This window comes from Pezoporus occidentalis, unplaced genomic scaffold (assembly GCF_034315485.1).
Source record: "Pezoporus occidentalis ecotype Australia unplaced genomic scaffold, CSIRO_AGI_Poc_V1 ctg63, whole genome shotgun sequence".
NCBI lineage: Eukaryota > Metazoa > Chordata > Aves > Psittaciformes > Psittacidae > Pezoporus > Pezoporus occidentalis.
In genome coordinates this window covers 350,251-367,018 of record NW_026915977.1, presented here as the reverse complement: position 1 = coordinate 367,018, position 16,768 = coordinate 350,251, and the positions used below count along the sequence as shown (strand labels likewise).

General features: G+C 57.7%; 1 protein-coding gene across 3 annotated transcripts in view; it reads left to right on the top strand.

Annotated features, from left to right (window-relative positions):
* The first annotated feature begins 7,408 nt into the window (after positions 1-7,408).
* RNF24 (ring finger protein 24) overlaps positions 7,409-16,768 on the top strand; it is a 32,753-nt gene continuing 23,393 nt past the window's right edge. The window contains exons 1-2 of one of the 3 annotated variants that reach the window (XM_062640123.1): positions 7,409-7,483; positions 15,346-15,427. In XM_062640123.1, coding sequence (XP_062496107.1) covers positions 15,384-15,427 — 44 coding nt within the window. In that variant the 5' untranslated portion in view covers positions 7,409-7,483; positions 15,346-15,383. Of the gene's footprint in view, positions 7,484-11,362; positions 11,503-15,345; positions 15,428-16,768 lie in introns of those variants that run through there. The other 2 variants (XM_062640124.1, XM_062640126.1) reach the window with 2 other exon arrangements.

The window sequence follows — 16,768 nt, the reverse complement described above, 5'->3', positions numbered from 1 at the left end:
AGATGGGATCTTAGGAAGTGGTGGAATCACCATCCTTGGAAGCAGAACCATGCAGACGAGGCCCTCAGTGCTGTGGGTTAGTGGTGGCCTTGGCAGTGCTGGGGTTATGGTGGGACTCAATGACCTTAAAGGTCTTTTCCAACCTGGTTGATTCCACGATTCCTGCTGTGATTGCAAGATCCCTATTTCCACAGAAAAAGAACACCCCAAAAAGCAAATTGCCCTCCAAACCCCCGGGGTGGTGATGACCTTTGGTCCATCACCCCACCATATCCCTAAACCCATGCGTTAGAGGGAAGTGGTTGCTCCTGGCAAGGTGGGAATCACCTTTTATTGTCAACACAGAGGGGTGTAAAATCCCTAAAAATTCCAAGTCTTGGGGGGATGCTGGCGAGACAGAGCAGGCAGCAGATCACAGGAGCGCTGAACTCCAGCTGTGACCAAGCACGCCCCCAAAACACCCCTGGGATGGATCCCAGCGGCAAACCCCAAACGCTCCCACAGCACAAAGCCATTCAGAGCTTTGGGGTGAGAGTCCGTGTGTGTGTGTGAGGCAGCCTGCAAAGGGCAGGCTGGACCCGTTCCTAGTTTGCAGCATTCCTGTCTCGTTGTGGCTGATGTTCTCCAGATGTTCTGTATTGCAGCCTCATGTGGAAATCCAATGGCCCCGGGGCTGAATCGGGCTCAACCCTCCACATGCACAGAGGAGGAGGGGATGTTACAGCGCTGCGTGCACAGCTTTACTCCGGTTAAAGCACGTTAAAACAGAGCCATGAGGGCAGAGGTTCTAATGGGGGCTCTTACTTTCGACCCATTTTCTCCCCAAGGAAACCCCACAGATGTGCCCACCCCGTCCCCACAAGTGCACCAAGTGCTGTTGAACACAAAGATACGGATACAAGCTCCGGCTCAGGAAGTCCCGAAGCAGCAAATTGCCGGAAACTCCATGAATATAATGTGGAAAGCATTACCCAGGTTTGGCTTTTGCCTTGCATTCCTGCGAGCAGCTCCCCTCGGGCCCGGCCAGCAGACGGATACCAGCAGAGACAGAGCGCAGCTCCGAGCCAGGAGGAGCTCTCATCCCACCTTGTGTGCGTGGCCCTTGCTCCCATCGTCCAGTTTGGGTGGATTCTGTTGAACAAGTGGAGGTTGCAAGCAAGGACCCAGATGGGTTCGCTCCATGAGTGTCTTCTATCCCTGGCAGTGTTCAAGGCCAGGTTGGACACAGGGGCTTGGAGCAAGCTGCTCTAGTGGAAGGTGTCCCTGCCCATGGCAGGGTTGGGACTGGAGCATCTTTAAGGTCCCTTCAACCCAAACCAGGTCCTATTCCAAACCAGGACATGGCACAGGTCCATGGTGGCCCCGACAGCAGACAGCATCACATTTTATAGCATCCCAGACCGGTTTGTGTCCGAAGGGACCTTAAAGCCCATCCAGTTCCAACCCCTGCCATGGGGAGGGACACCTTCCACTAGAGCAGCTTGCTCCAACCTGGCATTCTTCATGCATTACTCACCGTGCAGATGCATTCGCTGTCTCGGACAAACCGGTCTGACCTCTGCGGAGGGAACTTTCTCATCTACTATTTATAGATCTATTTTGTTTCCTTTCCAAAGACAAGCCTTCCTTGTCCTTCTTCCTCCCCGTTCCTCTGCAGTTCATACACCTTCGAAGCTGAGGAGCAGTCCTGCCCTCTCCCCTCTGCAACTCTGCTGGGGCTGCATCCACTTCTCCGTTTGCCACCCATCTTCTGCTCTTCCCTGCCTCTCCTTCCTTGTGCCGGATCCTGCACAGGACAAGGGCACTTAGACTGGATAAGGGTCCTTTTCCAGGAGCAGGGGCAGAGCCCAGCGGTGGTAATGGGGTGAAGGAGGGTCTGCCTGCCTGACGGGAATTCCCGAGTGCTTCTCAGGAAACCACCTGCATCCACCAGCAACCAAAAGTCCCTGCACCAAAAGCCAGCACTTGGAAAGATTTCCTGTCCTCAGGAATAGGAAAACACCCATAGCAATGGGCTCTCCATAGGGACTGCACTGAGCTCAGCTGGAGACTCCAGACATCCAGGGGCTGGACATCAAAGCAGGATCAGTCCCTGCCTGTGGATCTGAGCCCTACAGCCAAGATGCTGCGAGGGCTGGAGCAGCTCTGCTCTGGAGCCAGGCTGAGAGAGCTGGGCTGGGGCAGCCTGGACAAGAGAAGGCTCCTGAAGGGGAGACCTGAGAGCAGCTCCAGTGCCTAAAGGGGCTGCAGGAAAGCTGGAGAGGGGCTTGGGACAAGGGCCTGGAGGGCCAGGCCAAGGGGAATGGCTTGAACCTGCCAGAGGGGAGACTGAGATGAGCTCTTAGGCAGAAGCTCTTCCCTGTGAGGGTGCTGAGGCGCTGGCACAGGGTGCCCAGAGAAGCTGTGGCTGCCCCATCCCTGGCAGTGTTCAAGGCCAGGTTGGACACAGGGGCTTGGAGCAAGCTGCTCTAGTGGAAGGTGTCCCTACCCATGGCAGGGGTTGGAGCTGGAGGAGCTTTGAGGTCCCTTCCAACCCAAACCAGTCTGGGATTCTGTCAAACTACCTTGCCCTGGCAGCATCCTGCACACTGATGCAGAGGAAGAACTGCAGGGTTTTGGTTGCCACCACAATTCCTGCTCCACTGGCTCCACTGGCCGTGATGCCCAGAGCAAGATCACCCTGGGTGGGTGTCAGGACCGAGGATGTGGATCACAAGGACGTGGGCCCCCCCTGGGCAAGCCCTGCAGAAGCAGCGCTGTTCCTTGACTCACAAAGCCATTCATGAGACAAATCTCGCCCTGCTACAAGGAAGAGGAAGAACCTGCCCTGCTCCACCCCGCTCCACAGCAATCTGGCAAGGGGCAAAATCAAAGTGCTGCTGATGCCATGGAAGGGGTGGAGAAGAGGCCTGAGGAAGCAATCCTGCACCCCAAGCATGAAGCAACGCCGGTGCTACCGGCTCAACGACGCCACGGCAGCAGGGACGCAGGGAGGAAGGTTCCTCGCATCCCGCTTGGGAGGCAGAGATGGGATGGGCACACTCTGCATGTGTCTGATGTTCACCAGCAAGAGTCCTTCGGTGGCCATGCACCCTCTTGGATTGCCCACCAGAGACCTCAAATGAAGAGGGAGAAAAGGAAGCATGGAATGGGGAGACCAAACATGGTGGATGAAGAAGGGAAAAGGGGAAGAGTAAGGAGGATTATACCCAGAGGAGCTGGAGGAGGACACTTGGACTGTGAAGGTGTCCAGGACCACACAGCAATATACCATGCGTGCTAGGACCAAGAGAAGGGGATGGTCTGCAGGAGCCCATCTCTTCCTCTGCCCACCAGGACTCCCATCCACAACACTGGTATGACTGGCGTGGCCAGGCTGGTGAGGTTGAAGGTCCTCTTGACCAGGTCCAGGTAGGCTGGTTTTATGTCCTCTGTCCTGCTGACACATGCTAAGATGACCAAAGCCCATTGCTGCCAGCACAGTTGAGCCCAAACCACATCTTCTCCTGCCAGCAGCACAGACCTCACTCAAGTGATGAGAAGGTCAAACAAGAGTCCTCCTGCAGCGGGTTGGAACTGGATGAGCTTTAAGGTCCCTTCCAACCCAAAGCACTTCATGATTCCATGATCCTGGAGAGGAATGAGAAGAGAAAGGAGACATCTTCCACCTTCCCAATGAGAGATCCACCCTCCCTTACCAGACCATCTCTCTGCTGTAAGGTCCAGGCATGCAGCTGTGCTAGATCTCAAATGCCTTCACTCACTGAGTGAGGAAGAACTGGATCTTCCCCTACATCAAGGGGGGTATTATTAGCAGGAGAGCAGGGAGAAAGTGAGCAGCGCGGTCCACTCCACAGTCAGGGTGGTGAATCAGAGCTTGGAGACACGTCCCTGCTCCCCAGTGTGAGCCAGTTCTGGGTGTCCCCATCCCACAGGACTCATTCCACCAGCCCGCAGGCAGGACCCTGCTCATCCCATCCCTCACCTCCCACAAATGGGACTTTCTCAGCCATGTCCCCACGGAGGCAGCAGCACTTCCGAGAGGGGAAACTGAGGCAGGGAGGACACTAGCCCCCAGGGAGCTGTTTGCCATGAGCAGCAGTAGAGCCCGGAGCCCTGTGCCAGCACTGGGACTCACAGTGACAGCCTGATTGCAAGCAGCTGATGGCCAGAGGCAGAAGGTCCCTGCCCATGGGGATGGTTTGGGGTTTTATGACTCTCCTACATGGGGGGAGAGTCCTGGATGGGGCTTGGAGCAAGCTGCTCTAGTGGAAGGTGTCCTGCCCCTGGCAGAGGGTTGGAGCCGGATGAGCTTTAAGGTCCCTTCCAACTCAAACTGTCCCATGATTAATGTCCAAGGAGAGGCTGATTTTCCATCTCCTTTCCCAGTCAGGCGGATGAAGCTGGCAAGGCTGGATCTGATAGTGGATGAGCACAGGAGAGCAGCCAGGGCTGTCATTAGCTGAGTCTGCAATGAGGATCCAGCGAATACAGCTCATCCATGGTGATGGATCCATCCCTCAGCCTCATGGCCACATCCACATCCCGATGGAATCAGATGGACTTTGCCAGCGCTGTTATGATGGGAAGCTTCTCCTGTGGTGGGAACAACATTGCTCTCCTGCATCCCCTCTCTCCTCACAGGGCTGGACACGAGTTCCCCTTGGATCTGCAACACCATGAACTAATCCCAGCTGCCACCTCCTCTCCCCATGCAGTGCAGGAAGCGGCATTCCCAGTGGAGGTGCCGGGGGAGCCCGTGCAGCACCTTTGAAGCCGGCGCTGGCGCTGACCTCGGGATGCTGGAGCCCGTTTTGCACCAAGTGAAGCCTCATTCCCGCTGTGGGGGGAATCTGCCCCAGCACGCTGGAGCTGCCTTGAGCTGGGAATGCGGGTGGGAGCAGGGAGCCCGCAGAGCTGGGAGCTGACAGTGCCCATGTGGGAAGAGAACGGACTCCAAGATCAGGTTCTGCTCTTTCAGCGCTTGGCATGGGGAGAAGCCGGAGCTGCAGCCGGTGGAGGGGAGAGCTCCTGCCTAAGAGCTCATCTCAGTCTCCCCTCTGGCAGGTTAAAGCCATTCCCCTTGGCCTGTCCCTCCAGGCCCTTGTCCCAAGCCCCTCTCCAGCTTTCCTGCAGCCCCTTTAGGCACTGGAGCTGCTCTCAGGTCTCCCCTTCAGGAGCCTTCTCTTGTCCAGGCTGCCCCAGCCCAGCTCTCTCAGCCTGGCTCCATAGGAGCATCGTGACTGCAGGGCTTAGAGCCACGTGCAGAGGGGCACTGTTACCATCGCATCGCTCAGTCCCTGTTCCATCGGGATGCAGATCCTGCCTATGGAGGTGCAGGATGGACTCTCTCCTCCTGCCTGCCCGGGTGGTGGGAGCTTGTCTCAGGCAGGTGATGCTGGCTGGGGGCCATTCCAGGATGTCGTAAGCGATGAGTGGGGTTGGAACTGGATGAGCTTTAAGGTCCTTTCCAACCCAAACCATTCCACGATCCTATGGTGACACTGATGGGGACACGGATGGGTCCTGCTCCCCTCCATGCACCCGACTGGGTGTAGCTGCTGGTGGAGATGACCACGATGGTGCCACCTCCTGTCCCCTGTCGGCCCCACTGCCACCACCCACCATCGCCCTTGTCACCATTGCCATGCCCTGTCCCCATTTTCACCCACTGCCACCCCCATCCCTGTCCCCAGTGCCACCTCTGGTCACCACTGACACCTCCTGGCCCCACAGCCCCTGTCCCCCGTCACCTCCTGTCCCGCTCTCTATGTCCCCAATGCCACCTCACGTCCCCACAGCCCGTCCCCAGTCACCTCACATCCCCACTGCATCATTCCCCTCTATTTGGTGCCATTCTGTCCCCAATGCCACCTCATGTCCCCATTGTCACCTCCTGTCATAGAATCATAGAACAGTTAGGGTTGGAAAGGACCTTAAGATCATCTAGTTCCAACCCCCCTGCTGTCCTCACAGCCCTTGTCCCCCTCTCCATGCCCCCAATGCCACCTCATGTCCCCATTGTCACCTCATGTCCCCACAGTCCCTGTCCCCACAGCCCCTGTCCCCCTCTCCATGCCCCCAATGCCACCTCATGTCCCCACAGCCCCTGTCCCCTCTCCATGCCCCCAATGCCACCTCATGTCCCCAGCCCCTGTCCCCCTCTCCATACCCCCAATGCCACCTCATGTCCCCAGCCCCTGTCCCCCTCTCCATGCCCCCAATGCCACCTCATGTCCCCAGCCCCTGTCCCCCTCTCCATGCCCCCAATGCCACCTCATGTCCCCATTGTCACCTCATGTCCCCACAGTCCCTGTCCCCACAGCCCGTCCCCCTCTCCATGCCCCCAATGCCACCTCATGTCCCCACAGCATCCTCCATGTCCCCAATACCACCTCATGTCCCCACAGCCCCTGTCCCCCTCTCCATGTCCCCAGTGCCATCTCATGTCCCCATGTCCCCACAGCCCCTGTCTCCTCTCCATGTCCCCAATGCCACCTCATGTCCCCACAGCCCCTGTCCCCCTCTCCATGCCCCCAATGCCACCTCATGTCCCCACAGCATCCTCCATGTCCCCAATGCCACCTCATGTCCCCACAGCTCCTGTCCCCCTCTCCATGTCCCCAGTGCCATCTCATGTCCCCATGTCCCCACAGCCCCTGTCTCCTCTCCATGTCCCCAGTGCCATCTCATGTCCCCATGTCCCCACAGCCCGTCTCCTCTCCATGTCCCCAATGCCACCTCATGTCCCCACAGCCCCTGTCCACCTCTCCACGCCCCCAATGCCACCTCATGTGCCCACAGCCCCTCTGCCCCTCTCCATGTCCCCAATGCCACCTCATGTCCCCAGTCCCTGTTCCCCTCTCCACGCCCTCAATGCCACCTCATGTCCCCACAGCCCGTCCCCCTCTCCATATCCCCAATGCCACCCCATGTCCACAGCCCCTGTCCCCCTCTCCATGTCCCCAATGCCACCTCATGTCCCCATGTTCCCACAGCCCGTCCCCCTCTCCATGTCCCCAATGCCACCCCATGTCCCCACAGCCCGTCCCCAGTCATCTCTTGCTCCCACTCCTGTCCCTATCCCCTCTCCCTGTCCCCACAGCCATTCCCTGCCCTATCACACCTCACCAGCGCCACCCCGCCCCAGTGTCCCCCCATCCCCACATGTCCCCCATGTTCCTCCTGCCTCCACGTCCCTCATGTGTCCCCCCATGTCCCCCCATGTCCCTATGTCCCCATGTCCCCCATACCCCCCATGTCCCTCCATGGCGCCCCACGCCCCGCCCTCACTCCCCCCGCGATGACGTCACGCCCCGCGCAGGCGCGGAGGGGCCGCTGAGGCGGGGCCCGGGGGCGGGCAGGGGGCGGGGCCGGGGTGGGGGGGCGGGGCCGGGGTGGGGGGGGCGGGGCCAGCTCCATCCGGGTCCCTCCCCGGCGCCGGGCGGTGCGGGCGGCGCGAGCCTCGGCGGGACAGCGGCGGGTGAGTGCGGGGCGGCGGCGGCGGGAGCCCCCTGGGGGGCCGGAGGACTCTGGAGCTCCCTCGCGGGCCGCTATGGGGCAGCGGCCTCTCCGTGTGCGCTGTGCTGTGGGGCAGAGCCCCCCCCCCCCGCCTCCGGCACCCCTGTGGGGAAGGGGCTTCTCTGTGCACCGCTCTATGGGGTAGGGACCCTCCTCAAGCCCCTCTGTGGGGCAGCGACCTCTCCGTGTTCGGTGTTCTGTGGGGCAGGGTCTCTTCTTCAGCACCTCTGGGGGGTAGGGCCCCTCCTGGTGCGCTGCTCTGTGGGGCAGGACCTCTCTTAGCAGCCCTGTGAGGCAGCGACCTGCTTACTTCGCACCACTCTATGGGGCAGGGACCTTCCTTGTGCACTGTGCTATGGGGCAGGGCGCTTCCTTCAGCAGCTCTGTGGGGTAGGGCCCTTCCTTGTGCGTTGCTCTATGGGGTAGGACCCGTTCTTCAGCAGCTCTGTGGGGTAGGGCCCTTCCTTGTGCGTTGCTCTATGGGGTAGGACCCGTTCTTCAGCAGCTCTGTGGGGTAGGGCCCTTCTTATGCACTGCTCTATGGGGCAGGACCCCTTCTTCAGCACCCCAGTGGGGCAGGGATCTTGTGAAGTGTTCTGTGGGGCTGGGACTTTCCTTTAGGCCCTCTGTGGGGCAGGGGGACCCCCCTTCAGCACCCTCCATGGGGACAGGCTGCTCTTCCTTGGCTCCACAGTCCCCTATGGGGCAAGCACCTCCATAGGGAGATGGGGCTTGAAGGGCAAAGCCTGTCTCTGCTGCCCCACATAGGGCAGTGCCCGGGTGTGCCGCTGGGGTGGTCGGCACCCCTATAGCTGTGCCATAAGGTGCCACTTAGGACCCATAAAGTCCTTACTTGTGGGGCAGAGGAAGGGGCAGCAGGCTGTGACGTGGGGCAGTGTCACCCAGGAGTGACATTGGAAGAGGCTGGGATAGTGAAAAGGGATAAGGAATATCCCCCCCCCCCCCCCCAAGCTCCCATCCCACATGGACCCCCTTTCTAAGGGGAGTTCCTGTGGGTGCCACCCCACACTTGGCTCGGGGTCCGTGGATCGCCCCATTCCCTGTTTGTTACCAGGCACATCCCTTTGCGTTCCTGGGGCCAGGACCGGGCGCTCTGGGTTTCTTTGGCTTCAGAAATGGGAAAAAGCCGCTTTGGGAGTTACCCGGAGCTGCTGTTCCTGCTGCACAGGCACGTCCCGAGCGCTCCCAGTACCCACACTGTGCCCGCTTTGGGAGGGGGTAACATATGGGATCCTATGGGACTGGAATCCAAAGGGTAAAAATGCCCTTTGTGAGGGGTTTGGGGCTGCTTCGGGTGAGTTCAGCTCCTCCTTGTTGTATCTTGTGTGCATGGAAGAGAGGATCTCCATGGGTCCCAGTGCTGGATCCTGGGGAAGCACGTTGGGAGGGGTTATTCCCTGCTCCCCAGCGCACCTTTGGCAGGAGGTGGGGATGACATCTTGCTCTGGCACGCTCCGCTCCTTTGATCCCGACTTTCCTGCCATGGATAACGTGTTCGGCAACACGCGAGCCCGGCTCCGGCGCCTCGTGTGCTGCCTCCTCCTCCTCCTCACCCCGGTTTTCCCCGGCTGGCTCCTGCTTTTCCTTTGTCTCTGGGCTCTCGGAGCCCGGGGATGCTCTGAAGGGAGCCCCTTCATCCCTTTGTTTCCAAGCGGCTGCGGGCTCAGCTGGTTTCAGGCAGTGTTTTGTGTGTCCAGACAGAGAAACCAGCTACTCCTATGGCTGATGTTACCCTCTATTTCTCTTTCTGGGTTGTTGTAGGTGATTCAGTTTGCAGGGAGCGTATCCCAGCCACAGGCTGTGCCAAGGGGATGCAGCAGCTTCCCAGAAACGGGACGAATTAGCCAGAAGTGAAACTGGAGCATCCTCTGTGTGCGTCCTCTCGTGTCCTCCCCCGGTGAGCAGGGCCATGGGCCCCGAGCAGCACCCACTGAAACGTGGGTGCAGCAGCCCCGCTCCTGCCTCAGAGAGGGAGAGCTTCAAGCCTGAGTTGCTCAACTCGCTGCCAGCAGTGGCTTTGGGGTTGCGGGGGGACAGAGGAAGGTGAAATAAAGCCAGGTCCAGGCTCAGAGCTGAGGCTTTGACAGCAGAATGAGCGTTTTCCTTTCCTTGTGGGCAGCAGCACAAGAGGGACGTGGAGCTGCTGGAGCGAGGCCAGAGGAGGCCATGGAGATGCTGCGAGGGCTGGAGCAGCTCTGCTCTGGAGCCAGGCTGAGAGAGCTGGGCTGGGGCAGCCTGGACAAGAGAAGGCTCCTGAAGGGGAGACCTGAGAGCAGCTCCAGTGCCTAAAGGGGCTGCAGGAAAGCTGGAGAGGGGCTTGGGACAAGGGCCTGGAGGGCCAGGCCAAGGGGAATGGCTTGAACCTGCCAGAGGGGAGACTGAGATGAGCTCTTAGGCAGAAGCTCTTCCCTGTGAGGGTGCTGAGGCGCTGGCACAGGGTGCCCAGAGAAGCTGTGGCTGCCCCATCCCTGGCAGTGTTCAAGGCCAGGTTGGACACAGGGGCTTGGAGCAAGCTGCTCTAGTGGAAGAGGTCCCTGCCTGTGGCAGGGGTTGGAGCTGGATGAGCTTTAAGGTCCCTCCAACCCAAACCAGTCTGGGATTCTATGATCCTGCTGCTGTTTCAGTTTGGTTTGGCAGCACATTCATAGCCCGAATTCACATCAACACTTCTGTGTTACAGTGGGTGTAAATGGAGTGACCTTGAGCATGTCGAACAGCCCCTGAGTAAATCAGGTTATTTGCTCTATTACTTTATTCAGCCAGGTTGGATGCTCCAGCTGATGCATGCAGGGTGCTGTGCCATCTGGAGCAAAACTTAAACTGAGATTTGGCCTTCAGCCTGGAGAACCAGCAAGCCTTTGCCTCCAGGGAAGGACATAGCCCTTGACAGAAGAAGTGCTTGGGGGCAAGGTGGAATTAACCCAAAATGCTCTAATTGAGGTATTTAACAGACACAAAAGAAATCCAACCCTGCATGGCTTAGGTAGCCAGGAAGGGATGGTGGGATCCAGGCCAGGTTGGACACAGGGGCTTGGAGCAAGCTGCTCTAGTGGAAGGTGTCGCTGCCTGTGGCAGGAGGCTGGAACTGGATGAGCTTTAAGGTCCCTTCCAACCCAAACCATGCTGTGATTCTTTGCTCTCCCCATGTGGAGATGTGTAGGTGATATGGGGGCACCCAGCTTTGCTAGGAGAGCTTTCATGCTCATGGACCACCTCTCCCCATGTCCCATCTTGGGTCGTCCTTCCCAACAACCTGGCCATCTCCTTCACATTGGCTGTATGGCAGAGGATGTGTTGGGAGTGGTGTAGCCATAAACCAGCAGCTGGATGTTGAAAAGGCAAAGGGAAGCATGGCTGGATGTGCTTCTGGGATTGGTAGGGCTTGGCACCCCTAAGAGAAGGTCCTCTCCCACCAGGTCAAACTCCTCCTGTGTCACCCACCTGCACTGTAACCCGAGACAGCCCCACTTGTCAGGCTGGGGCAGGAGGTGCTGATGCTCTGGTGGTCTTCACCCACCTTGGGACCATTGGTGTCCAACCCTGAAGGGTGGTTTATTGACTTTGAAGCTTCCCCTGCTCTTCAGCCCTCATGGGCTGGCTGTGGTTGGTGCAGCTGAGCTCTGTTTCTGTTTGGTTTCATTGCCTGGGCTCAAACATGGGGTGTTGCTGACATAAGATAACATCTGCCATGCCCACACTTCCCTCCCTGCCCCTTCCTAGCGATGACATTGGCCTGAACCCACTCAGACTTTGTGTCGGGATTGCCTGTCCTGCCCTTGTCCCCACCCTGATAGCACTGATTGGAGATGACATCAGTGGTAATGCCATGTGGGGCTTTATCAGCCCATGAGCTCAGCCTGACCCCGGTGGGAACCTTTCCATTGGCTGGGAAGTGCTGGTGATCCCATGGGAAACGTGCTCGAGGACAGGATAAGAAACCCCTGTGGTGTCATGGTACTGGTGAGCGTTTGGTTCCTTACTTGAGGAATGGGGAAACCTCAGCATCTTTGCCCCCAGCACAAGAGGGATGTGGAGCTGTTGGAGCGAGGCCAGAGGAGGCCATGGAGATGCTGCGAGGGCTGGAGCAGCTCTGCTCTGGAGCCAGGCTGAGAGAGCTGGGCTGGGGCAGCCTGGACAAGAGAAGGCTCCTCAAGGGGAGACCTGAGAGCAGCTCCAGTGCCTAAAGGGGCTGCAGGAAAGCTGGAGAGGGGCTTGGGACAAGGGCCTGTAGGGACAGGCCAAGGGGAATGGCTTTAACCTGCCAGAGGGGAGACTGAGATGAGCTCTTAGGCAGAAGCTCTTCCCTGTGAGGGTGCTGAGGCGCTGGCACAGGGTGCCCAGAGAAGCTGTGGCTGCCCCATCCCTGGCAGTGTTCAAGGCCAGGTTGGACACAGGGGCTTGGAGCAAGCTGCTCTAGTGGAAGGGGTCCTTGCCAGTGGCAGGGGTTGGAGCTGGGTGAGCTTTAAGGTCCCTTCCAACCCAAACCATTCTATGGTCTTCTCCGTCAGGCACAGGAGGTTGGAGCAATACCCTTTTCCCCCATCCCATTCCGGGATGCAGTGGTACCCATGTGTTCCCTAGGGATGGAGGTGTATTGGGTTTGGATGCTTTCCTGACCCCAAAGCAGTGCCGTGGGCCATCCAATTTGTCACTTTACTCCCTGTATCATGCATTTAATTTCCATCCATGAAAAGAAAACCTGAACAGCTCCAACCACGTGTGAAGGGCTCCTGTGTCTGACTGTGGTGCCAGAGGGATGTCAATGGGAGGAAAGAGCATCTCCCTGCAGCCCCTCAAAGGGATACCAGCAATAGAATCAGTGGTGAGGGCAGAGCAGCTGTGAGGCTTCCAAGGTAGGGATGAGTGATGGCAGGAGGGGAAAAGACTCCCTTGTGGAGGGTGGATGACCCTGTGCCTGGTGTCGCTGCTCCAGGAGGAGGAAAAGGATCCGTATGGGTGCGTGGATGGGCAGCAGGAGCTGGTGCCAGAGCTCAGGGATCAGATTAGTTGCAAGCAGCTGCCTCGGCAGATCCGGAGGCTCTGAGGTCTCAGGTTGCTCCAACACCAGAGCTAAAACTGGATCAGCCTTTGGAAAAAGTGGCCGAGATGCTGAGAGCAGGAGGATGAGTGAGGGCTGGGCTCTGGTCCTTTCGTTGGTGTCTTTTCTGCTCCAGCTGCTGGATTATGAATGTGGGAAGCATTAGGAATAACTCTCCTGGTTTATTTGTGAGTTGCTTTTGATCATGGGTTGGTATACAGTGTGCTAGAGAGGTCCTTTGCTCTGCTGTCTCAGCGGAGGCAGGGGATGGAGATGCATGCACAGCAAGGACACAAGGGCTGCTGTTGTGTTAGAAACCACAGAGAGCCCTGAGGATGGTCATGGAAGAATTAAGGCTTTTCCCCCCCAAAAGGTGCTGTGGTCGTGTGTGTTAGGGGTTGTTTTGGTTGTCTAGAGTTGGTTGACAGCAGCTGAACATGAGCATCTTGTGCCCAAGCAGCCAAGAAGCCACCAGCATCGTGGCCTGGACCAGCACCAGTGCGGCAGCAGGGCCAGGGCAGGGATTGTGCCCCTTGTGATGGGCACTGGTGAGGCTGCACCTTGAATCCTGTGTTCAGCTCTGGGCCCCTCACTGCAAGAGAGACCTTGAGGTGCTGGAGCGGGGCCAGAGAAGGGCACTGGAGCTGGTGCAGGGCCTGGAGCCCAAGTGTGATGGGGAAGGGCTGAGGGAGCTGGGGGGTTCAGTGTGGAGAAGAGAAGGCTCAGGGGGGACCTGATGGCTCCCTACAAGTGCCTGACAGGAGGATGGAGCCAGGAGGGGCTGGGCTCTGCTCCCAAGGAACAAGGGATGGGACAAGAGGAACCGGCCTCAAGCTGCCCCAGGGCAGGTTTAGATGGAGCTGAGGACCAATTCCTGCCCCAGAGGGTGCTCAGGCATTGGAACAGGCTGCCCAGGGCAGGGCTGCAGTCACCATCCCTGGGGGTATTTAAAAGACATGAGATGTGCACTGAGGGACATGATTTAGTGGTGGCCTTGGGAGTGCTGCATTAATGGTTGGGCTTGATGATCTTAAAGGTCTTTTGCAACCTAAATGATCCTGTGATTATCTGTTTTTATCCCTATGCAGCATTAATCTTGCTGTTAATAAGCTTTTAACTCCCAAAGCGCCTTAGAGGAAACCAGCAGGAGCTTGTTTGCAGGAGAGAAACTGAAAGTGCTGTGCAGGGAGAGCTGCTGCCCTCCTCATTTCAGCCATCACTCCGTTATCCCTCTCCCTGCCTGTAACCAGCCCTGGCATTCCCAACTTCTTGGTTTGGAGGAGCATTGAGGTGCAAACTAAGGGGCTGTGAAGATTCCCATCAGGGGTGGAAGCAGGAGGGTTTGACTCTTCAGTCAACCCCTTTGAGGGCAGGAGCTGCAGTCCCATAGGTAAGAGAGTGGATGAAGCCCAATATCCCATTAAAATTGGATGGGAAGGAGCACCAGCATTCCCGTAAGGATTGAATTAAACTTCTCTCCACCCAGAGCTGTGTCTGGAACAGGCCCATATTTCCTGGGGCTTTAAAGCCTCTCGTTTTCCATTGTTCTGTGTGAAGACCCATTGCCAGGCTGGGCTTCCCCAGGGGCTGCTTCCTGCTCGTGGTTGTCAGCTCAGCTGCAGGGTTGGGGTTCTTTTCTTTCACTTCTGAACTGAGAAGTGCTGGGTTAAGCCCCAGCATCGCACTTAGTGTCTGAGACAAAAGATGAGACTTCTGAGGATGGGGCTGGTGACAGCCATGCAAAGTGAGATGGGATTGCGCAGAGCTGGGAGGGGTTTTGAGTGCGTTGTAGAATCCCAGCCTGGTTTGGGTTGGAAGGGACCTTAAAGCTCCTCCAGCTCCAACCCCTGCCACGGGCAGGGACCCCTTCCACTAGAGCAGCTTGCTCCAAGCCCCTGTGTCCAACCTGGCCTTGAACACTGCCAGGGATGGGGCAGCCACAGCTTCTCTGGGCACCCTGTGCCAGCGCCTCAGCACCCTCCCAGGGAAGAGCTTCTGCCTAAGAGCTCATCTCAGTCTCCCCTCGGGCAGGTTAAAGCCATTCCCCTTGGCCTGGCCCTCCAGGCCCTTGTCCCAAGCGCCTCTCCAGCTTTCCTGCAGCCCCTTCAGGCACTGGAGCTGCTCTCAGGTCTCCCCTTGAGGAGCCTTCTCTTGTCCAGGCTGCCCCAGCCCAGCTCTCTCAGCCTGGCTCCAGAGCAGAGCTGCTCCAGCCCTCGCAGCATCTCCATGGCCTCCTGTGGCCTCGCTCCAACAGCTCCACGTCCCTCTTGTGCTGCTGCCCCAGAGCTGGATCAGGACTGCAGGGAGGCAGAACCCCCTCCATGACCTGCTACTCATTCTCCTTCAGAAGCAGCCCAGTTCTTTTCCACCCCAAACCCAGCCCAGGTGAGCATTGCTGGGTGAGCTCTCACTGTGTGGCACCGGCTCTGCAGGCTCCTCTCTGCTTTTGTTTCCCTTTGGTTGAAAACTCCTTACATTTACTGGTGAGGGAGTAATTCTAATCCTGTTCAATGGGATCAAGGGATTAGTGTCTCCAATGCTTATAAAATTACGAGGATTAACTGTGCCTTCCCCCCCCCTTTCTTTCTGTGCTGCGTAACATCATCGATGCGCTTTCAAAGGGGATCTCTGTGCTGTTACTAAGAGCTGAAACGATTTCTAGGAGCCTTTGTGAATCCAGGGGTTTAAACCCAAGATCTTCATCTTCTCCCTCCCTCCCTCTGTATTTTTGTGCAAAATTAGGGTTCTTTTTTCTTTCTTTCCAGCATCCCTGGTCCCAAACCGCAGTAGCTGTTCAGGAGATATGTTGGGTTTGTGTGGCGTGGCGGCGTTGCGGCGCCCGTGCGGGTAAGTAGGGAGCTGAGCTGAAAGCTTTTACTTGAGAGAGGCTGCAAAGTCACATCTTGAGAGGAGCAGGTCCTGCAAAAGGTATTGTTTCATGAGGCTGCCTCTTATGGGGAAGCATTTGGGCTTTCGTGGCCCATTCCATTTCTGCTTCCAAACAAATTATAGATCATAGAATCCCAGCCTGGTTTGGGTTGGAAGGGACCTGAAAGCTCACCCAGTTCCAACCCCTGCCACGGGCAGGGGCACCTTCCACTAGATCAACTTGCTCCAAGCCCCTATGTGCAACCTGGCCTTGAACACTGCCAGGGATGGGGCAGCCACAGCTGCTCTGGGCACCCTGTGCCAGTGCCTCAGCACCCTCACAGGGAAGAGCTTCTGCCTAAGAGCTCATCTCAGTCTCCCCTGTGGCAGGTTCAAGCCATTCCCCTTGGCCTGTCCCTCCAGGCCCTTGTCCCAAGCCCCTCTCCAGCTTTCCTGCAGCCCTTTTAGGCACTGGAGCTGCTCTCAAGTCTCCCCTTCAGGAGCCTTCTCTTGTCCAGGCTGCCCCAGCCCAGCTCTCTCAGCCTGGCTCCAGAGCAGAGCTGCTCCAGCCCTCACAGCATATCCGTGCCTCTGGACTCACTCGATCAGGTTGCATCCCTGGCAGTGTTCAAGGCCAGGTTGGACACAGGGGCTTGGAGCAAGCTGCTCTAGTGGAAGGTGTCCCTGCCTGTCGTAGGGGTTGGAATTGGATAAGCTTTAAGGTCCCTTCCAACCCAAACCAGGCTGGGATTCCCAGAAGGGAACAGAGCTTTTTGGTCAATGGGATGCTCTCACCCTGGCTGTTTGGAGCAGTGGGAGCAGGGTGAAACTCCCCACACCCACATTCCTGCATCCTCTTAATCACAGTCTGTGCTTTCATTAGGGCGTGCTCCCCAGGAAAACCATGCATGGTGCTGAGCTGGAGGAGGCTCCACTTCAAACCCTGTTGCTCTGCCTCCTCTCACAATATTGCCCTGAGCCTTACCCCACAGGGTATAACTTAAATGCCCTTTCTCCTGGGTCAGTGGCTGCAGGGCCGCTTGACCTGTGTGAGCCACGCAATCCCCAGTGCTGAGAGTGGTAGGAGCTCCAAGCCAGGAATTCCTGGCCCTGCCCCAACCTACTTTCAGAGGCAAGCTTTGAAATATACACAAAGACAAGCTCATAATTTCCACTATACTAATGAGGCCGCGGTGTTTTCAGTGAAATGTGCCAATAGACGCCGCGGTGGGGTTTTAGCAGCCTTGTTCTGTGAATCCAAATGGGATTTAACATGGCATTCCCCGTGGAGCGGAGGAAAACTGCCTTCTCCCCTGGAAT